We start from the raw sequence: 25008 nt of genomic DNA on the forward strand, positions 1-25008 counted from the left end.
TATATATATATATATATATATATGTATATATATATATATATATATATATATATATATATATATATATATATATATATATATATATATATATCACAAAATTCAATGCACTCAAAGAAGTATGGAACGCTGTATGCTTGGCATAACGAGGAAAGGCAGGAAGCGGAACACGTAAGACAAGGGTAGTGGACATAGTGGATAGAGTAAAGAGATTGAAATGGCAATGGGTGGGCCACATGGCTAGAAGAATGGACGAAAGGTGGACAAATGAAGTGCTTGAATGGTACCCGAGAGAATGCAAAAAGGTAAAAGGAAGACCGCAGGGAAGATGGGTGGACGAAATTATGAAAATGTGCGAGGTGAGATGGATGAGAGTTGAAATCAACGGGAAAAACACTAGTATATATTGCATAAAATTTCATTCTGATTCAAGGGGAAATAGAAAAATAAAACATTTTTTAAAGTTTATACAAGCATATTTAATATAAAAATAAAAAATATGTTTGCATCAATTTGATGCGATCTATATTTACATTTTTTTTAATTAAAGAAATAAATACAAGGATACAATACACACGGGTACCATGTGTTGTTTTGTCAAAGGTGCCGACACCTTCCAAAAGTTTTCAGCATTTTTTTTTCATTGATTAAAATTACAAACATAACATGTTATCAACTAAGTTTATATGATCGAATTTGGCGAACCGAATTAAATGCACGTTGCAAGCTATTACATTGACAATCGCCTGTGTCCAAGTAAAATTGATGACTTTTCAGCAACAGATTCGAGATTTTAGTGTTCGAGGCGATTCGTTTACATTCGTCTTTATTGATTTAATATGGACCTTCGCTGCCTCCGGAAGATGGGGGTCCGTATTCGTTGCTCGGAGGTGGTCCGTATTCGGGTGCTGGAGCTGCTGCTGCGGGATACCCTTCTTGTTTCTGTAAATTATTGATTTGATTAAATTCATTTGATTATACGTCGATATGAAAATTTTATATTTGAATTTAGTTTTAATTACTTGAGTTTTGTATCTGATGAAGTAGACTTCAGGTTTGGACGGTTGAGTCGGCGCTTGAGTTGGGATGACAATGTCGGGTTGTTCTTCTGGTTTCTTAACCAGGACGTATATGAGAGTCTTCTGCTCATCCTGAGGCTGCACAGGAATAATAGGAGCAGTGGGAGTAGGAGCCGTTGGCGCCTTGATGAATACTATTTTGTAGTGTTTTTGAGGAGCAGGCACAGAGATTTGTTTCCTATAATGCAAACCACAAATTAAATATTGACAGAGAAATTTTCAAAAAGAGAGTAGTGAAAGTATTTCGTATGTGCGAGATTCGTGCTCTACCATTTATCACTATACTGATTCGCGTCACATATCTGAATTAAAAGTTCCTTAGCATTGTATTCGAAACAAATTTGTAAATTTGGAAAATTTCGCATTTTACTATCAAATAATGCTATCGAATAATGTTTAGAATGTGATTTAATGACTGAGTAAGATCACGGATGTATGTAACATCCTCAAAGTTTAACCGTTACGTAATAACTTAGTCGTATGCGTGGTTAAATGTGCGGAAAGCGAAATTACATAAAATGAATGCATAAAAATGCACAGGCACACGTACACACAAGTTTTTACGGAAAAAGAGTGTAAAGAAAATTATACGTTTGTATTCATTTGAATGGTAAGCACTTTCCCGCCGCGGTTGTGAATTAACGACCTCAACGGCCTTAATTCGCATCTTGCTTTCCTGTTGTTGCGCTAACAATCAGTCCCTTGACAAGAATAAATTAATTGTGGCACCTTCTTTTCCATAGAAGAGGCAGACCTCAGAGGACGACGAGCGAAAGTCACGCTCGCGCGTTTCGTAACGTCCAACAAGACGCCTGAATATAAAGCGAATCCTACCGTTGTGTCATCAGGATTTTTCAAAAGCATGTCCTACTTGAGTGCATGTGAAAACAATTCCAATTTCATCATTACATTACACAATGCCAATCGAATATTGGTGAATGGCTTACCTGGGAGCGTGGTATTCTGGTTCTGGTGGTGGCACATGAACGTATACGTGTTTGTGGATTACTGGGGCTTGTGCTGGTGGTCCATAGACTGGTGCTGGTGGTCCATATCGTGTTGGTGGTTCAGGCCTCGCTGTCACCACTGCTACAAATGCAGCAAATACTACCTGCAATTGCCAATTATGTATTTGTAATAACAAAGTTTTTTGTCATCTGATATCCTCAAGTTAAAGTAAGTATCGCCAGTTCACAAAAAAATCAGCTATCCAGAGTCAAGGCTGCTTAGACCTCAATGATATTTGAACTATTATATGTAGAGATTAAATATATCAAGGTTACATTTACATATATTCGTATAGATATGTAGATGTCAGTGAAGATATTTACAGGACTTTTAGATAAGTTATAAATACAAATCACCTGCAATCAAACCATATATATAATAGAAACATCATCGACGTTTTGACCCTACTACATGATTTAGTATAAAAAAAGTTTGTGAGATAGATGTAAGGTTTTCATTAAGCTATAGAATACTTATATACTAACGAAAGTACATATTGTATTTAAAAAGTTCCATTGATCAGGTTTTAAATGTATAGGAAACAAATGCGTGTACATTAAAGATATTTTTGTGTCAATCGTAAATATCTTATGTGTATGTATTGAGTGCTCACGTATAGATACTTTTTTCGAGGAAAGAAAATCCTTCTTCACTAATGCATATCATAAGATACAAAAAATAGTTACAATAGTAAATATTGCGTGAAGTGCAAGTAAAAGTTTTTATTATCTATGATTTAGTATTGTTTGTTTACATTTGCAACGGGTTGTTTGACCTCTCATATACTTGCATAAATCAACAACAATAGAAGATGCATTAATTATTCGCGAAAGTGGTTGTCGTTGTTGCAGTTTCACAGCCGAGATGAAAACTATTCAACTACTCATTATTTTCACTAGGAAAAGTTCGACGTCATTCCATCCAAAGGCCCAGTTGCTTCTGCATAATTGCAAGTTGTAATATCAATTCAATTACATACATACATACATATTATGAAATAGTGCACACTTCCCATGTACGTAAGTATGCACTTGCACAACTGTAAGCTTTTCGCAGGCACGCAGATTCGCCAATCAAATTTCGTCTAGCGTAATAATACACGAAGAAAAGAAGCACTTTTCAGAGTTGCGCAATTGAGACCAATCATTTTATATCATTAAAATCAAATCGAGATCACCGTTGAAAAGGTCGACTGGCGCAACTTTATTTATTAATAATATACATAGTTTATATGAAATATACTATTATCACTTTAACCTTTTCTAAATATAATATTCTTACAATTGCATTCATATGTACATATGTATACCTACATATATTCTGCAGCATAATTTAATCAGTGAATATTTAGTGGAGAAGTTTCAAGTATTCTTACATTTTTAAAGTCGGTCCTTTATTGAATATAAAAAAGTTTCACAATGAAACAAATGTTTATATCAGTGCCGTGTCGTGACTTTTAAAGCAGGGGACTAGATATGGACAAAAAATATGTTTTTAATTTTTTAATTATAATGGTCTGTCTAGTAGTGATGAGTATAATTTTTCAGTTTTGTGCTAACAGAAATATCCTTAGTAGCCTACCTTCTTTTATAACATCTCTTTAGACTTCAAAACTTAATCTTCTGAATGATTATTCGAACAATTGATCGATAATGCAACATTCCAAGGCCTAGTTATTTGCTTCCACGCGCTGATTTATTCTGAGGGAATCGTTTCACGAGCTCTTGCCATGTTTTTACTCAAAAAGTTCTGTGTAAATATATCATTTTAACAAAAATATAGTTCAGAATGATTTTTGATAGACATAAATCAGAATATTTTTTGTGAAAATTCCATGCTTGAAGAGAAAAATATATTAAAAAAAATATATATTACCTCAGGTAGAGCCGATTCCGGAATGGAATTGAAATGGAATCGAAAAATCGATTTGAGTAGATTGTAATAATTTTTTGATATTTTTAAATTTTAGGCCAAAGACTTTAGGGAACTATGTAGCCTAATCTCTCTAGTACAATGACGGCACGCCACTCATTTCAAGCATGCCGTTTACTCGATTATAATGTATACATAAATCGATGGTTAAGTTAGTAGAAGGTTTTGTTTATGGTTAAATATGGTCGTATAGAGCAGAAAGTCCTGCTATTATAAAATATTATTATTATAGAAGTATAAACAGTTATTTGATAAGATTTCGACCAATTTTCTAGGTACTGATGTAATTATGTTAATATCCTTTCTCTGCACATTACACATACAATAAAAATTATGTTTGGTATATAAAGCTTTAATCTAGAAAATGGTTGAATCAATTTTGATGCAATTGCTATGTGTTTATTATTAAAATACGATTTCAAAAGAGTGAAGAGGAAGGGCTAAATGACAAAACGTGGCAGGTAGCATTTTGTGATATACATAAATGTATATCACAGTCCAAGTGTTTACTCCGGTTCATTCATAAATATACTATTTTGTTCATTCACGAACTATTGGTTTTAGTTTGTGTTAATAGTCAAAAGATATCATCAAATAGATTATACCAGGCGTCGCATGAAACTTTTAGCTGTCAAAACCTTTGAGATGTCAAAACGCCGGGTATTTAAAAGGGAAATACTATGGAAACCACATTACAAAGTTCCTATTATTCCAGCTTTCGATTATATTAATTGACAAATCGATTTGTACATATTTCACAATGTACTAGTATAAGAAATCATCTAAGAATTTGATAATTCGAGGGATAATTAAGTCGAAATGGTGCTACTTTTGCAGCTCGTACCTTTGTTAATATATAATAATATATATTTACATATGTATACGCAGTTAATGTGAACATATGTATGTGTTGGTATGTGCATTATAATAAGCGTTTATATTGAGAGTGAATGTGGGAAAAGAAGAATAAACGATCTGAATCGTAAAGCGTGGCTTTGTTCCGCTCTGATCCAGCGGTTTTTCTTGGCCGAAAAAGAAACCAGAGAAAATGACGGATAAGACAATGGTGAAGATTTCCACACGTTGGCGTGATTTCGGATGAATGCTAATTTTTTTCAACGTGACGTTTTTCCAAACGATTACAATCGCAGCGAGAATAATACTCTGCGTCGTTGAAGACAGAAGTGTCATTTGGTTTTCGGGTTCCATTTCGAACCGTGACATCCTCATGACTTCCAGCACAATTCTCGGCAAATTCATAATGCATTTTCATGTTCTGTTTGACAGCTCTTTTGTTAACGTGTCCTTATTGTGTCTCCACATGATGTAATAATAATGTCTTTGTAAAATATTCATATTTTTTTTCGGAAGCATTTATATCGCTTACGACATAATGCATTTCCATTTTCCGGAAGTGAACGATTATATATGATCATTATTACTAGTCACCGGAGCCTGAGGGGGCCGTGTATTTTTCAAAGGTTGTAAATGCATTGTTAAAGGTTTGCCGAACAATGGATAGCACTGTGACTATCCTACCTCTAATTATTACACTATTTCATTTATATTTACACGCATAGTGGCTAAGAAGGCATAACTTCCGTTTTTAAAAATCTCACGTCTCTCAAATCAATAAAACTATCTACATACTATTTAACGAAAAGAAAAATATAGTCCATTTACTACTTTCAGAGTTTCATAAAGTTTTTCAAAAAGCAATCTTTAAATTATTTTACTAATCAGAAAATAGTAACATTTCATTATAATTCACACAGTATGCACACATATACATATGTATATCTATATGCAAATATATAAATTCTGAATGAATTTTATATAACTAGCTGGTTGACGGATATTTGATCTAACGTACATTCGGCTGGTGGACATTGGGCCAATGGACATTTGGCAGAATGAAATTTTCAGTTGTTAAAATATCTAAATAATGTATCTGTTTTCAGTGAGTTTTGAGTTTTTCGATACACAATCGGCCAAATGTCCGCTTGGCCCATGTCCGTTCGGCCAAATGTCCGTTCGGCCAAAAGCTCGTCAGCCTAATGTTCGTTCGGCCAAGTGTACGTTGGTCTAACGTCCATTCGAACTAGCCGGCATTGCTCGGAGCTAATTAGTAGACTGCGGATAGAGAGCGGCGTTGCTCGGAGCTAATTAGTAGACTGCGCCTTTTTCCAGGAATCGGGGTGGTTTGGCTCTATTTATAAATATAACGTGCAAAAACAAAAGGTTCGGCAAACCTTTAACAAAGCATTTACAACAATTGAACAATGAACGGTGCGCTTGGGGTCCGCTCACTACTAATTAGGTTGATGAAAATTTGAAGAAAACTAAAGTGTAAGTTATGATACTATGAAGTAGAAATATATATAAAAAACTTAGTGTTTCTATTATATATTTAAAACTATAGATTTGTATACATATGTGCATATAGAGATATGGAGATATATGAACATACATACATACATATGTTTACGGGCTTTTGCCTGTTAAAATAAATTCCAATAAAAATTCCGTAATATACTCACATACATACATAAAAAATCAGTCGACCGTAAGTACTACTTTTATTATTGTTTACATGAAATATTGACAAATATACACGACAGTGTATTTTAGAATACAGTGCAAACATTTGCATGAAATTTGTATAAAAAATTGGGATGTCGGCTATTTGTTTGTGCCAATTTACTGTTTCCGATCGATTATGACAATTATTACATAGTGAGATAATTAAAATGACTAATTAAATAAATAAGTACAAAAATACACCGACCAGCACAACACGGCTCTGATAGCTCTCGTGCAGAATCGTCTTCAGGAAGTAAACTTATTACCATTATCATATTTTGTTTCACTTTCGCCACGGGACAAATTAAATTGTCACGAACTGCGTGAGTTTTGCTGCGTTTCTAGAATATACATACATAAATACATATGTATGTACATACATACACTGCACAGTATCATCCGGTCAAGTATAATTACGTGGTTTCCAAATACAATATGGTATATTTACATACATACAACGTTCATCCCGAGTCAATTAAATCACAAAAATGTCTAATGTCGGCTAAATTTTCAAAATAATCAGTCTGAAAAAATGTGCATATATATGTATGTATATACATTAAGATGCAAAGATTGACGTCATTGACTTTATTCGAATATACGTTGCTAAAACCGACATTTAAATTTTGATACTAGTGTTTTTACCCGGCTATGCTCCATATTTGTAATATAAGCCGCTTAAACATGATTAATCTAATAGTAAAACATTCATATGTTTTTTTATTAAATTTATTTGAATCGAAAAAAAATATATATTCAACGATCGTCATCGAAACTTCGATTTGTTTTCAATGCTACTAACAAACCTTACATAGTTACAAAGTCTCTTTCGAATTATATTAGATGTACATATGTATACACATCTATTGTGATTGTTTGAAAATGTTCTAATCTAGAAAATAATTATAATATTCAACTATGGTTCTTTAAGTCGGATTATCTTGAGATATTTCATTTCTTCATTTAAATATTATACCTATTTATACCTACATATGTATATAGATAACAAATTTAATATATAACTGGATGTTAATAAGTGCAACATTCATATCCAAAACAAAAATCCTGTGTCCGTATCCGTAGTATAGTAGATACATATACATATATATATATAGAAATTTGAAGAAAATAGTGCACATAAAATTGATCTACATGTATAATTTGCACTTTTCTTTCATTTACTTTGTTTTTTTTTTATAATATAATATATGTATGTATGTACTTACATACATAAATTATAATAGCATGCAAAAAATATGCGAATTAAAGTGTACTGTTGATAAAAAATCGATTTCTCCTTAATCCCCCGTGGTAATGAAAGTGAGTCGAAGAATGAAATCAGCGAAACCGGATACGGAAACTACTCCCTGATGGTACAGTAATTAAACTAGATTTTTTCAATCAAACGAAATAAACAACACTGCGGTTGTGTGTTGTATTACAATTTTGCTTATATAATTTTTTAAATAATGGCAAGTAATTTTAACGATGCATTCTTATTTTAACTGGTTTAACCATTCGCAATTAAGTTGAATCTTAATTGAATTTTAACTACAATACCTATTCAATGAAATGAAAGTGATCTTGGATATCAGTATGTATGTTCAGTATATACAATTTTTTAATATGAAATTGAACTAATAATCAATATTATATTTATATTGATTGAAATTCCTATTGTAAATCTAACGAAATGAACTTGATCTTGGTTTTAATTTCATTAACGTGGCATTATTATTGTTTGATAAGAATTAAAACCCGTTTAGACGAGTTTTTTTTTTTACCAAATAAGTAAGCATGTTTACATATGTTACAGTGAAAGTATATTTCAAGTGAAAATATATTTTCACTACTGAAAATATATTTTCACCAATTAAAGCAGTGAACATATATCAAACAATGAATTTACATCGTTTAACTCTATAAATTTAACCCTAACAACCCAATCTTAAATGAATAGGGCCAACCCTTACTTAACCTAACCTATCCTAGCCCTTAAATAATACCAACCCTAACAATCCAATCTTAAATGAATAAAACCAACCCTGAAAATGTTACTGGTTATGATTTTACTGAAACGTCATTGAAAATTTATTTAATATAATTTCACTGTGACACATACATGAATAAACGATATATTCACTCGATTCATATTATATTAAATATATACAAGTTTGCATTATAATTTCAAAATTCAAAAGAAATGGTCGTTGAAGCAATTGTGTATCTTCGCAATATCATAAGTGATTGTCAAAATTTTTGTTTTTGGTTTTGGATTGCGCAATTGTCGCGTAATGTGTTTGAAGCACATGTAATACATATATTATACAAACATAGATATTGAAAGTAAAAGTAATTCATAGTACGTGGTCATTTGGCTCTTCTTGGGTTGCGACACGAGCTAAAGAGACTAAAAGAAATTACACAACATCAGACAACCTTCCTGACTAATCCATTTCTCGGAAGTTTCTTTTCATTCGAAGGTCGTTTCGCTCCGTTTGCACACGCTGACCATCATCCATCCATCCATCCAACTACGTAAGAATCCATTAAGAAGTGCTTTCTTCTGTAGTTCGAAAACTTTCCCGTCAATCCGTCAAGTCGACCGCTTACAAAAACCTTATCATCTTCGTGTTGATTCCGTTTCGAGTTTGGTTTCGTCACAATACAATTGCTCTCGCTTAAGTAGCAATTTTAGCAAGTGGACTTGTTCATTGCATTACCCGGTGAATGTTGAAAGGTGATGGATACATGATGGAATTTATTAGCCATATTTTTTCGTAGATACCATATAAATATGAATCTGAGTTTATTAGAGTTTACTACGTACAATAATTTTTCAAATTTAGATAATGCTTTTTGAAATAGCAAACTGATCAAATTGAAATATAATTTTCATTTTATAAGACTTTGTAAGACAATTCTATATTTATTATATGTATGTATAGATATGCGTGTTCTTTAGAGTGGTCAAACTGAGGCGATTTTTTTAAATACTTTTTTTTGGTTTTTCAAAAAGTCTCTTTGTCTATTTTTTTCTATTAGGCTTATAAAATATGTAAAATTATATCTCTACCCTAAATGGGTGAATTTTCAGCAAAATCATTTTTCTTTTAATTTGCATGAATTAATTTAATTTGAGTCATTTAGACGTATTTAGAAGTCGAACTATTAATAAAAATTTTAATCACATTTTAAGTTTCAATTAAATAAAATAAAATTAAATTAGCCCTCTAAATGATAAGTGTGTCTTTTTAAAATAAATTATTTCAATCGATGAAAATGAAACAGAACAAGGCTATAATAAAATGTACATTATTAAGGTTTAAGGATGGAAAGTATTTAAATGATTAAATTGTTAAATTAATTTAAATGCAATGATAACTCGTAAATAATTTTGAATTGCTGTATACATACAAATGAATCATTCGACATATGTACAGTACAAATATGAGGGAAATTCGCAAACTAATATGCATTCGGGTCGAATGACGATATCGATGATTACGAAAAACATCCTGAAATCGCCAAAAATATGAAAAAAACTTCATATTATCATCGAGACGATAACGAGCGCAAAAAACAATCTTACAACCATATCAGGTGAGAGTAATGCGATGCGTGGAAAATTCGGCCTTAACCTCGACGAGCCCAAATATAGCTCACGCACCACTTTTACCATCACGATGGTGAAAAGAAATTGAGAGTGCCATGTTTTTTTTTTTTTTTAATAATTTTTTGCCGCTGTTGTTCTACTGTGAGTTAAACTGGTTTTAAACATCAATCTGCAATTCAAGTCTAAAAAAATACTATCATTATTCATCGGTCAATTTATAAATTACTTGTAAATATGAGTATCTAATATATGAAGTAAATATGAGTATCTAATATATGAAGTAAATATGAGTATCTAATATATGAAGTAAATATGAGTATCTAATATATCAAGGTTTCCATAGTAATACATAAATACTAATAGCCACGATATATGATATATGTATGTATATGTACATATACTAATGATATCAAAACGTTTCACTTTTTTTACGAAGCGTCATTATGACGATTTTTTCCTCACGTCTTTCAAATTGTTATCATTTTGGTTTAAATTGTTCTTAGGTGTTTAAATTTGGTTTAAATTGTTCTCATACATACATACATATGTAAATATGTACGTATGTGATCGACTTTCTAAATTGTGTTTCGGCCGGCCAATCTATAAATTAACCCTTTTTGTATATCTACGTTTCAAATTTGTCAATTAACTTTAAGCGGTTTTAATTTGTCTGCAGTGTTTTTCTTTTTGTTTTTGCGTGCCAAATTTTCATTTAAAAAGTTACAACAAGTACACAATTACGTTTCGAATGCGAAATGTAGTATATAAATAAACATGAATCCTCAATTCGGTTGACAATATATGTATGTAATTGATGCTCTCATTCATTGCGAATACTCGATGAGTATATTCGAATAAATTGTTACTTTTTTCGCAATAGAAATAACCACAATTCAATGTTTTACAATGAAGTAATTATTTAAGATAAAATATGGTTAATAGTAAAAAGGCTAATAAAAATACCCTTTTAAAATGTATGATTTTTAGTTGGAAAATTTTTCTCCATAATATATTCATATTCAAATTATATCAATATGATAAAATCAAAATGAGTAGTAAAAGCAAACAATTCCAATCAATGAATCGAAATCAAAAAGGACAAAGGTTTTACAATTATTTAAATATTTTGTATTTGTTTTAAAATAATGTTCTCTTGTTAATAAAAAATCGATGATAAAAAAAAATCAAAAAATAGTATTATGATTTGTTAATTTGTTTCCATCTAAATTTAAGCTTTGAATAATTCACATAACAATTAATATTTTATTTCAAGTTATTAATAGATATTTAAATTGATTATAATTTATTTTAAATATGATCACATTAAGTGTCGGTCACTCTACTTTAATCTCAGCCGAAAGTTCTTACGAAGTTAAAGTATTTCATTTAAATTTTACAGTACTTAGTCAATATAACGAAGCGAATTTCAAACCCCTTCTTATTCGATAGTTCATCCCCCAAACAAATTAAACTGGTGAAGGACTTACCAGTGAGAAATGCATCACGTCTGCGTGTACAAAAAAATTCGAGGGTGGGTGGATTGGATGATGATGGTGATGGGGCACGATGAAGCACTCACTGGCACCGACTGATGGTACTCCTCGGAAGAAGACCGCTTTATATAGGCGACGATGGCACCAGCTCCTACCACCGTCACTCATCGCCATTCCATACGCATGCCATACAATTCATGAATATGTGCGATGATAATTATTATTGTTATTATTTGGCGGTGAGTTTTGGGAAAGAGTCGATCTTGGGAACCCTCGAGATCCGAGCTCGAGACTAATCGGTGTCCTCTAAGAACGACCGTAGCGAAAACAACCGTCAATGAGGCACTTCGAGATGATTTTTAATTCGATTCACAAAAGAAAAATGCTCGTAGAGACGCGCGATGGTATGATATATTATATGCATATTTTATTTTCGGGATCATTTATTACTGATCGATTTTTTAATTATATTTAATCATTTAGTAAAATAGAATTTAAGAATCTAGTTCTATATAGTTTGGCGGAGTTGTTCCATATGAATCGATATGTATGATGGGATGATAACTGGACAAAAATCGCAATTTTTTTTATCAAAACATTTTTATATACTGACGTAATTTTAAGTTACAAATATCAAAAAAATTCTCACCTGTTGATTCCATGATGAAATAGTACATACACATTAAGTTTGAATTATGTAGAAAAAATAATGATATGTACATATTTATTATGTAGAAAAAATAATGATGGTTTTTCTTAAATAATAATCTTTCGTTATTGATAAAAGATTTGATTAAATTAAAGCCTCTCATAATTGTTTGAACTTGTACTATTTTTCAATAGTTATAGTAGACCTGATGGCATTTCATTAGACGATAAAATAATAGAAGTCGTTAGTATTTATTATTTAGGGCAAATAATAGACATGTCCGGTAATAAAAATAAATAAAGGGACGTGTGAAATTAGAAATGGAATGCATTTGGGAAAATGAACGGTTTTTTTAAAACAAAACTGCCACTTTGTTTGAAAAAAATATCTTCGATCTATGTGTTTTACGAGTACCAGTGATGACATATGGATGTAAAACTTAGATATTGAACACCAATATGCTACACAAATTCTAATGCATAAAGTTAAATATTATGTATGGAACGCTGTATGCTCCGCATAATGAGAAGAGATAGGAAACACAATTTGTGGGTGAGAAGTATGACAAGTTACATACATATATATGTACATATGTAGTGAAGAGATTGAAATGGCAATAGGCGAGTCACTGAAATGTCAATAAGTGCTGGAATGGTACCTGAGTAAATGTAAAAGGGTTAAAGGAAGGCCGAACGTAAGATAGTTGGTCAAAAAAAAAAAAAAAATAGAATGTGAGATGGATGAGAGCTACGCAAAACAGAATGAAATGGTTATGGATAGACATTCATCCACCATTGGATAGTGCATAGTTGATGGCTGTAAACGACGATTATGATACTTCTACCTACACATATTTCTTTAGATAGTTCTTTATAGTTAAAGACCCTCATAGGTCTGGAAAATTGTGAAAAAATGCTTTAAAAAGGTATATGAGACATGCGTGCATATCTTCAGAAAATTTTAAATTAAGTTCGTTTAAATTAAGTTCGGTTCTTACATATGTACATAGTATCGTTGCTTATCAGGTAAAGAAATATATATATATATATATATATATATATATATATATATATATATATATATATATATAGCCAGCAGTTTGGCTTAGTGGTAGCGTATATATTTAGCACCACTGAGGTCAAAGGTTCGAGTCCTCGCCACTGCTGGTTAGATTTGGGGGTTTTGTGACTCCAAATCGATCGTTTCTCTATCAGAGTTTGCCAATTTTATCTGATCATTGCTGAAACGGTTCCTGAAAATTGGTATTAGATCTAATCATGTTGTCACAAAAATCTGCCTGTGTATAATTTGTAATAATTATACACAGTAATCTGAAATCTATAGATATCTCTATAGACATCTCTATAATTTCGTATTTATTATATGTATAAAAATTGTATACAAAAAAAAAAAATCAAAAAATAATCCATAGATGTCTCTATGATTATTATTTCTGATTAATTGTTATATGCTATATATTCTGATTGTATATGTATGTATTACTGTATTTCTGATTTCTGATTGTTTATGTATTCTGTATTTCGTTAACGTACACCCGTCGCATTGGAGAAAATCTGTAATGGCGAGTGTATATTGATTTGTAACAATAAAATAAAATAAAAATAATATATATATATATATATATATATATATATATATATATATATATATATATATATATATATATATATATATCTTTGGGCAGGATGGGATGTGCATGATTCGTCGGAAAGTTGGCGAAAGATTCCACACGGAATGCATTTCTCCGGTCGTTGCGCATTTACCCCATTTAATGGTTTAAGGGTGTATGAACGCATATGGTTTAGGATCCCTGACAATTATTGAGGTAATAATGAATGCAGAAAAGTACAAAAGCGTGCTTTTAAATCTTGTAATTCCAATGATCGAGAAAATAACGCAACATTCAAAAATCCGATTTATTCCGATTAAGTGATTCTGCAACATGTCATCGCGCTTTAGCAGAGAGTCAAGTTTCGACTTTTTTTGCCTAAATCTTTTACTAAATGATTAATAATATCCTTTATCACATACAGATCACAAAATTTAAGAATATACTGAGCATCGAATCATTAGAATGGCCGGGAAACAATCATGATCTGAATCCGATCGAAAACCTATGGGTTATTTTAACGAGAAAATTGGCAAAACGACGTGCATCAAATATCATAGAATTGCTTAAAAATATAACCGAAACTTGGGAGGATGATATTACGATGGAATGTTTAATTTCACTGTACGAAATCAACGCATATTGGCGATTATTCAAAATCGGCAGTACGAAATATTTAAATATAATAAGTAAAGGCCGGATAACCAAGGTGCCGTCTTGAAAAAAACGAACCCAGAGGGTGCTGTGTATTGTTCATTGCATTGTTAAACTTTTTTTTTTTGGACTCTAGCTTTGTAAATAGAGCTTTCCTGGAAAAAGCACGGTGTCTAATAATAAGTATAACATTATCCAAAAGTAGTTTTATTCACAAAAGATCTTTTCAATACCTCACAAGGAATATTAGCTTTAGAAATCTAACAACAAAAATGGTGTAAGGATAGTCTGACCCTCATAAATTACATAGACTCAACTTTGGCGCAAGTACCGTTAATGACCACTTTCCATTTCTGCATCCATTCCAAGAATATCCTGTTAACTGTTTCCATTTTCTTTTTGCTTAAATTGAAGTTTACTGATACACCTTCAAATCCCCATTCAAGCATTCTTTGAAAATTACAATACCGAACATAATTTAAAAAAAAATGTAAAAATAGTTGTGTGCGGCCTTTTTCTACATATGTCTCCGACTGTATGTACATATGTATATGTAAATTCACCTGTATATTATATTGTAAAGTACATATAAGTCTTACATCTATGTATGTAAGTAAGGGGTTGAAAACGTTACAACGTTGCATGCAACTCAGCTCGTAGATATCATATTTTTTCATCAGATAGGAATTTCTTTATCAGTACCTATCAAAGAAAAGTGAGATACTAGGTAAACGTGTTAGCATTTTCATTTCCACGGTGAAAGGATGCAACCGACCATTGCATCACCGGTATATTAAATCGAAACTGTACAACGAAAGTAAAAAGGTTAAATAATAGTTGATAAAGGTAGAAAATATGCTCAAAAATTTAACCTTAATCTGTTACGTTGTATAACAAGGGAATGCTTTAAGCGATAGCCTAATAAATAAATATGAAATTGTGTAGAAACAAAACTGAATTGAACTGAACAGCGCTGCATAAAATAACAGCATTTACATATATAAAATTATATAAATTATTTCCAAAGTTTTAAGATTAGTTTTTTCAAATTATATATTGAAGAAATCTTCACTGTTTCAGTGAAAATTACTTTTTACTTTATCTATGTTTCATACGTAGTAACAATAGATGAAGTTGTGTGACCATGCGAAAATTCGAAATCAGAATCGATCACTAATCACGTTTTCCTGATCTAGAAAAAACGTTTGTGTGTCTGTGAATTTTGGGGATTTTTTGAACACCGTTAGCCCTATCGAACTGAAACTTAGTATCGGTTACTGAAATTCTCATCGATATGATGTAATTTTTTTTCAAATTTTATATTTGATCGAAAATGGTACCTCAGCTTATACATACATACATAGGTGTCCTTTATTTAAGTTTTTGAATTCAATTTTCTCACGAACCGCTAACTGAATCAGACTGAAATTTTTTTACATGTACTACATAATAGAAATTATACATTTTATACCTTATATTTTTACCTCAACCGGAAGTAGTACTTTGAGGGTAGTGGAGAAGCAAATATTTAAGGTTGTAAAATTTTTTCCAGATTTTTTTTAATAAGAACTTGTTTGGGCGAAAGTGGTTGATCATGCGCACTGGAAGACTTTCGCGCCAAACTTGTCAGCAAAAACCAGTGGTAAAACCTCACGCGAATAATACACTTTTGAAACAAGCCAAAAATGTATTTACAACCAACACGCATACATATGTTTTGACGTGAAAAAGATTGAAAACACTCGGAGAATCGACAATATTTGACACTTTTTATCGGATCTCAAAAGAGAGTGTACTTGGATATTGTATCACGTGGATGGTAACAAATGATATTACAAATGCTACAATTATGATTTGGTGTTCAACGTCAGTTTCGTTATGTTTGTATGACGCTAGTACAAAATTATGTTAATTTATGGCTTCATTGACACGTCCAATTTATATCACGATTAAATGCGATGTGACCAGCACACGACTTTTATGTACTCGTTATAGTTACACAGGTGTAATTTTGTGATATATTACATGTATGTATGTATGTATGTATAAGATGAATGATTTGATCCTGACAACCCTCATTTCCTATCCCATACTTTTTAAGGTCAAGGCTGAAAGGAAATGCGTATTTCAATACCTCATATAAAGTGAAAGCAAAATAAATATATTGATTTATTTTATAAGTAAGCTTAGAGAGGGATGAGATCATGTTTTTTAATAAAAAAAATAATTTTCACACAGTAAAAATTAATATTTTTTATACTGACAACGAAATCAATGTCATATTAAATCAATTCACATCGTAAATCAGTTCACATAGTTAGCAGCATTTTATGTTGATGATTTTTTTATGTTTATGTTTAACTTTAATAATGTTTTAAATTAAATAAATATTAAATACGCATTATTTTATTTAAATAAGAAAAAAGTGCAAACTCATCGTATAATCATAACTAACTAGCCACTTCGAGATCAAATCGAGATTACTTACTGTTAATTACATACCCGCATTCTTTTGAACTTCCTGTCCGTTAAATTCATCCCTTTCATACTATAGTCAGCATTTACGGGTACTGAAATTGTAAATTCCTATATAAATATATATATATATATATATATATATATATATATATATATATATATATATATATATATATATATATATATATATATATATATATATATATATATATATATATATATATATATATATATATATATATATATATATATATATATATATATATATATATATATATATATATATGTATATATATATATATATATATGTAATATATATATATATATATATATATATATATATATATATATATATATATATATATATATATATATATATATATATATATATATATATATATATATATATATATATATATATATATACATATATATATATATATATATATATATATATCTTACGGTATACTTAATTCGTATTATAAAATAGGAAATGAAGTAGAAGCCATAGCACATGGTCCGTTTGTTTCATTTGTGTCTAGGGTGGTTCCAACATTTTATGGTCATCGACTTACCTCCAATTTAACTATTAAATTACTTACACGGTATTATTTCATTGGCGGCCAATGAAAAGAAATAATGCAGTCATCAGAAAATTATAATGACAGAAAGGAAAGTGGCGGTAGACACTTTGTGGGTCCATCATCTATGAAGAATGGTGAAAGAGCCCTCAAGGTCGAATTCACCTGATGACAACACACCACAATAAAACTATCGCACATCACATTTTTACTCGACAATCACTCGGCTCATCTCAGGGAAGTACAACTAGTTGTGCTTTAATTAATTTTGGAATATTTCATATACATACATATTACAGTATATATATGTAGGTAGAATCACATTAAAATCTGTACGATAGTATTTTTTTATATTTACTAGCTTTCAGTACCAAATGATTTAAATTATGTTGTCAGTAAGAGATGATTGTTCTCAGAATAAAGTGAACTAATAATTTGTAGTTTGATTTTGACACAGTTCTTACTATTGTAAATGTTGGGACGTGATTCCAATATAAACATTGTATTTTATGTATATATATATATATATATATATATATATATATATATATATATATATATATATATATATATATATATATATATATAAATATATATATATATATATATATATATATATATATATATATATATATATATATATATATATATATATATATATTTATACACATATATATATATATATATATATATATATATATATATATATATATATATATATATATATATATATATATATATATATATATATATATATATATATATTTATATAAAAGTTTATTATAAATTCTATTAGTCCGTTGGTATACTTTCGAATCCGAAACTATTAAACCCACTCTAGGAATTTAACTTAAAAAATCTCTCTTGCCAAAAAAGTTTATTTCTCAGAATCACTTTGCAATTACAATAAGCGAAACTGAGAAAGTTCACATTTCACATACATAGAACAGTCGATTTCAAGTAAACAATGCTATTTAAAGTATGTGACATTATCTTTAAGCCAAGATGAATTACGAGATAAGAATTTCCAATTCAACACACTAACGTCTATATATTTCGCATACCTTCCGCGTATACATGTAATATTAATACACATACGTATGTAGATACATATAAGTACGCCTTCACTCAATTAAACTAATGTGAAATTCCCTCATGCAATTCTGATCGGACAGAACATAAACAAAAAAATAAAAAAGGATCGACGGCATGCGCTCGTATATATACAAATCAGTGATATAAAATCATAATCGTTACAGTCATTACGATCAACAGCAATCACGCCCCAAAGATTTCACTTTCGAACTATCCTCGAGTGGTTTGTTGGATCGAATCTTAGACCGATGATTAGCATTCGAGACTCATTCGACGCTTTTGTAACACGATGTCACATAATCAAAACGGCATTCCATCATCATTTCAAGCCAGGGCGATCCTGATGTTGGCAAATTTGCCCAAAACTAGACTGGCCGGCGGCGTCGTATCTATAAATTTCGTTTTTTTAATGAATTTAAGAAGCTCTTACATGTGATACAATTTATTAATTGACGCCGGATTTTGTTTATTTTTAAGCACAGGATATTCACAAGTATATGTAGATGTTATAAAATATTTCAGCATTTGATTTATGGGACGTATTAACCTAAACATAGAAAAAGAAATTGCAACTTATTTGAACATATTAGTAAAATTTAATATATTTGATAAATATCTACTTTTTTCACATAAAAAGCGTCAATCAAAAAGCTTGAACGATGAATTATTCGCACAAATAGAAACAAACAAATTGCGGTGAGGCTTAATTTCGATGTTATTTATCGTTATAACGAGCCTGTCAATCTGTAGTGGACGTGTGCAGAAAAAATTGTAATGAAAGTAGTCGGCAAATCATATTTTCGTCGTGTAATTATACCGACTTAAATAAGCCTTAATGCAGCAGTTACTAATAAAAACATGAGATGATTTGTATCTATATACATATGTGTAAAGTTATATACATACATATATTTAAACGTTAAAAATTTTAAAAACAGTAAATTTAAAAATTGAAGAAGTAGTCCGCGATAATGTAAATTTATTTAAATATACGTAGTGGTTAAATGTACGCATATATGTACATACATACATATGTATGTACATGGTATTCACTCAGGCTACATTTACATATAAATAAAAAAAATCATTTCTATAAATTGTATGTACATATACATACATACAATAATGCTTTCAAATTAGATTTAAGTTTAAGTTGCCAAATAAGGAGATCTAAGCATAATTGCATTGGAATATTTAAATTTATTATTGTTGTTGAGAAAATTGAAACGAATTGCATCGCCGTCTTAATTGAGAAAAGATTCGGAGCACGATTGCAAAATAGGCGAATGTGTTAACGATTATGCTCCGTGGAGAATTTAGTGCGTTTGTAAGAAATCTTCTCATCGCTGAAGGATTGATGTAGGTGAGTATAATTTTAGTTAATGTTACGCCACAATGCTAAAATTCAGCGTTGCAATTTCTGCCTTCAAATACATCACAATATTATTATATTATATATGGTTTTTTTCGTCTAACAAAAGAGAATCTCCATCGTATGAATGAACGCATTCGTAACGTACGAATTGTTACGCGGGTCTCAAAAAACACAATAGAAACATCACTGTTGAGTTTTTATTAAATAAGAGTGAACCATTATATCCGTATTAGACATTATAATAATCCATTTATGTATATCTATTATGTTAAAAAAATGTATGGAAAATTGCGGTGATTTCAACGAATATGTGAACGCGAAACCCGAATATGATTATTATATCATATTATATGTATGTATGGTAATTTAATTATTTATTACATAAGACTTTATAATAATAGATTCGAACAAAGCTTATTATGTATTCTGCACTTTGAATAGTAAGATTTTAGAATGGATATTAATAGATAATAATAGTACTAATAGTAGTAATAGTAAAATAATCTACATTTTACAAAATGTATCCATTCTTAGGAATTGATTTATGAATGTGGTTGAAATATTATTATCAAAATAATGCAAAGTCTAGCCATGCTCATGCATACCTGTTAAAATATGCAATATGAAAATTAAACACAGAGTATTGTTAATAATATTACTAAATTTAATATTAGTATAAAGTTTCAATGCTTAAAAGTGAGTTTATTCCAGAGCTATGAAGTTGCTAATCAGAGTCGGAGTCGGCCAATTAACGGAAAATCAACCTACTCCGACTCTACCGATTTATTTCGGTATGTGTGAAATTTAATAATTTCTATATAAAAATCATGAATATAAATTACACTATAAATAAAATGCACGTATTTTGATGTGTTGTGGCCAAAACCGATTGTATCCTCCGTTTCATTCTTTTTTAACTCTATTTAATTCTAATATTTTTATTAAATTGTTTTTTTTTGTGTATGAAATTCATACACTATGGATGTAGTACTTTTCATTTATAGCTATGTATTTCATCTAATATATAATTTCGAAAGAGACTTTGTATGTAACTATTGTTGGTTCGTAGAAAAACAAATGCATATTCAAATAAATTGAAATAAAATAAAACTATTCAAATAAATTAAAATAGAATCAAACTATTCAAATAAATTTAATAAAATGTTCACTTATTAAATTAGTTCAAAAATTAGTCTGAATACTTGCACTCGGACATTAATCAAAGGTTTCATTAAGTATGAAACTTTTTTAAAACCAAACAAACATACATTAATATACATACATATGTATGTATACTGTGGTACATACAATGTATGGTTTAAAAAAAACTATGTGTGTATGTATGTATGTATATATCTATGTATGAACAAATTGTATTTAAATAAACTATACAAAAAAATTATAATTACAACATACCTATAGTTTGTTAAAACTAAAATTAGTTAATTTAACTGATAAATTCCATATACCATATACTCCTTATTACCTCAAGTTAACCTTGTTATGTTGCGATAAAATCAACCACCGTAAAGTTCATGTAAAGCAAGAAAAGTAAAAAGAACTCGTCCAACATGTATGTACATAGTTAAAAATGTCAAACGCGTAAATGGCCACATCCACATGAATGGTGTAAATATTACATTACACATTTAGTGGGTATAAATGAAAATGATTACTTTTTGATGATCAATTTGACTCAAGATCCCACCGTAAGTACAAGATAAAATTTAAACGGAACCAGTGTTAAATTTTCAGGGCAAAGAAGACGAGTTAAATAAATGAGCATTCATCTTCACACGAATTATGCGACGACTCGATCCGGAATACCTTGAAAGGCCCTACGAATGGAAAGTGACCTCTAAGATGGACGGCAACCGATCAAAAGTACTGACTAAATAACTAAAAAATCGTATTTATTTTCCTGGTTTATAGAAGATAAAGTGCACTTTTCCATTAAGGCGACAGAGACAACACGGTTTGCTGCGTTTCGTTCTGAAGATGCACCGATCACTATTGCGTAAATGCACAACAATTTTTCCCATTACGATGGACAAGTATGCGGACGTTCACAAAATGTGTCACAGATAAAGTTCCAGTTATCGTACATACCTATAAATATATGCATATATCTAAATCTACATATATTAAGGATCGATTACCTGTGATATCAATCAGATCCATAATTTCGACTCAAATTAAAATTATGCCCCAATTGCTCAAATGCAACTTATTTTTGGGAAAACTCGAATTTTTCCTAACATTTATTTTTTGAATGGTTTCTACTTAAATTAAGTTATAATAAACATTATCTATACATTAAAATATGTTGTTATTAATAAACATCAACTATACAACTCGAATATACCTACATATATAGAGGATATTTGTGTGAGAGGTAGTTCGAGACCGCGAATGAATTTATAAAAAGTTTAGGCTTTTTATCCATTCCTTATGTTCGGCTAGCGTTAGGACACACACACACACATTTCCGTCTTTATATATATGATATTATAGTATATAGACTGTTAAGTAGCACATTTTTTAACAAATGTGAGCCAGTTTAAAATTTACAGCGTAACTATAATTAAGAATAATTTAATTATCTACTTATTTGAAATCAATTTAAACGTCCATTTAACTAAAAATGCACAATTTTTCTCCATAAAAATTGCACAAACTTAAGTCGCAGGCAATGTAGAAAGCTCATAACAATTAAAATGCTAACATCTTTATTAGAAAAAAACTACAACAATAGATTAACAAATTTTGATGATTAGTTAAATAATGTTATGTTCCCTTTCGCAAGATCTAATCGGAACGACGAAAGCGACGATTTAATTGAAAAATTATAACGTATGCCTGAGTACATTTTTTTTTTGTTCAAAATAATAATTTCAACTTACGCATCTATTTAAAAGTAGAGGGAAAAACGTGTGGGAAATTGGTCACAGGCTGCAAAGTACAGTTTGCACAAAAACAATAGCGCGTTGCAAACGCTCGTGCTTTACACATCGATCTGAGATCCAGATATAAGCTTCCTTCTATTATAGAACACATGTCATTCAACACAGCCACTAAATTACATAAAAAACCATGTATGTACTTCTTGAATATTCATGGTGTGCGTGTGCGCGTAGTTTTAGTGTCAGCTGGATGACGTGTGATTTATGACGATAGATGCAAAGGTGGAAAAAGCTCGATAAATTTGGGTTTACGAAGTTTCTTTATAGCATCTACATATTACACAACAAAGTATATTTTCGGTTCGTTTGAAGGAAAAATAATAAGATGGGGAGATAAAATAAGAAATTATCGTAGGTATTATTAATATAATACACATAGTCAGGGCCGCGTCTATCATATGTAAAAATGTGTGCAACGCACACAGGCGGCCGAAATATGAAGGCGGCTGAAAGAAATGAGAGTTGAAAAAGTAATATTCCTTAAAAAATATGAAATACCGGAAAGGCAGGTATAGCTTCGAAATCAAAATCTGAATCGAAAACGGAATCGAAATCGAAAACGGAACCGAAGTCGATATCGATATCGTCGTTATAGTCGCACAGACAGAATAGCGCTATAATATATATATATATATATATATATATATATATATATATATATATATATATATATATATATATATATATATATATATATATATATATATATATACATATATATATATATATACCAGATATATATATATATATATATATATATATATATATATATATATATATATATATATATATATATATATATATATATATATATATATATATATATATATATATATATATATATATATATATATATATATATATATATATATATATATATGATTAGACGTATCCACCCAGAAATCGTATTCAAATAATTTTCGATATTCTATGATGTACGTATGTATGTACATACATATATAATAAAAACCTCTTAGTCGTGCAAATATCAAATTATATAACTGACGGTCAACTGTTGAACGTTTGTCCATTTAAGGGTCGATTAGCGAATTTGCACGCGAAATGCGACGCCAAAATGGCGTAACGGCAAGCGATGGGCGCCATTAAATTGATTAATATTTTCACTCGGCTATTATTGCGTGAATGTTGCGACATCAGTCCGAAGACCCAGTCCGGCCCATAACTCTTCCACGAAGAAAGCAAGCAACTGAGGGACGTGCCGCTCGATGGATGGGTGCAACCAGAACAATGCGAGAATCTCTTGACACATCCGCAACACACAATTTTAATTATGTGCTCTTTTTTTTCATCGCCTTCTACATATCTATATGCGTTTTAAGAAACGTTTGCACAACTGTTGAATTAAACTCACGTAATTATTTTCAGACTCGTTTACCGATTTTCATGCTTACATTATTTCGGAGATTCTTAAGCCGATGGTACATTTTGAAAATGTTAAATGCGGGTATGTACATATATATTATACATATGTATGCTTATAAAATACTAATTTGGCCAAATGACCACGATTGCGAAATTTTAAGTCAAAAAGCTTCTAACTTGTCTTATCAAAAAATCTGTGGCGTTTTACAAAATTAAACATGAGCTTTAAAACTTTGTTGTTCTTAAAAGTCAGGTTTTTAAATACACGAGTTTTTACGTTATTTTAAATACAGAATACAGAGTTATATCAACTTCAATTGTAGTAAGTTCAATTTCATCCTAACCTAAGTCAGCATTTTCAATTCAGTTAATATCATAAAGAATAGGTTGAAGTTTAAAAAAAAGATTAAAGAGTTTTTATTTAAAAGATCACAATAGATATACTTGGATATGGATTAAAAATTTGGATGAATAATTATAATCTAATAATAT

The 25008-nt window shown here is 30.1% G+C and overlaps 1 protein-coding gene across 1 annotated transcript; it reads right to left on the bottom strand.

Moving 5' to 3' along the window:
* Nucleotides 1-457: 457 nt before the first annotated feature.
* Nucleotides 458-24426, bottom strand: LOC143912493 (uncharacterized). Its single transcript, XM_077431767.1, has 4 exons — nucleotides 24259-24426; nucleotides 2024-2187; nucleotides 1020-1254; nucleotides 458-939 (listed from the first exon to the last, which is right to left on the bottom strand). Exons 1-4 carry the CDS (start codon nucleotides 24286-24288, stop codon nucleotides 832-834), a joined length of 537 nt encoding a protein of 178 aa, XP_077287893.1. The 5' UTR covers nucleotides 24289-24426; the 3' UTR covers nucleotides 458-831.
* Nucleotides 24427-25008: the final 582 nt, after the last annotated feature.

Source organism: Arctopsyche grandis, chromosome 1 (assembly GCF_051622035.1).
Source record: "Arctopsyche grandis isolate Sample6627 chromosome 1, ASM5162203v2, whole genome shotgun sequence".
NCBI classification, from domain to species: Eukaryota; Metazoa; Arthropoda; class Insecta; order Trichoptera; family Hydropsychidae; genus Arctopsyche; species Arctopsyche grandis.

Bases quoted from the DNA above. Each gene is read 5' to 3' on its own strand.
- LOC143912493 (XM_077431767.1), bottom strand. From the start codon at position 24,288: ATGTCGCAACATTCACGCAATAATAGCCGA. The intron at 2,188-24,258 runs GTGAAAATATTA...TGGCAATTGCAG, and splicing joins ATTCACGCAATAATAGCCGA to GTAGTATTTGCTGCATTTGT. The intron at 940-1,019 runs GTAATTAAAACT...AATAATTTACAG, and splicing joins TCATCAGATACAAAACTCAA to AAACAAGAAGGGTATCCCGC.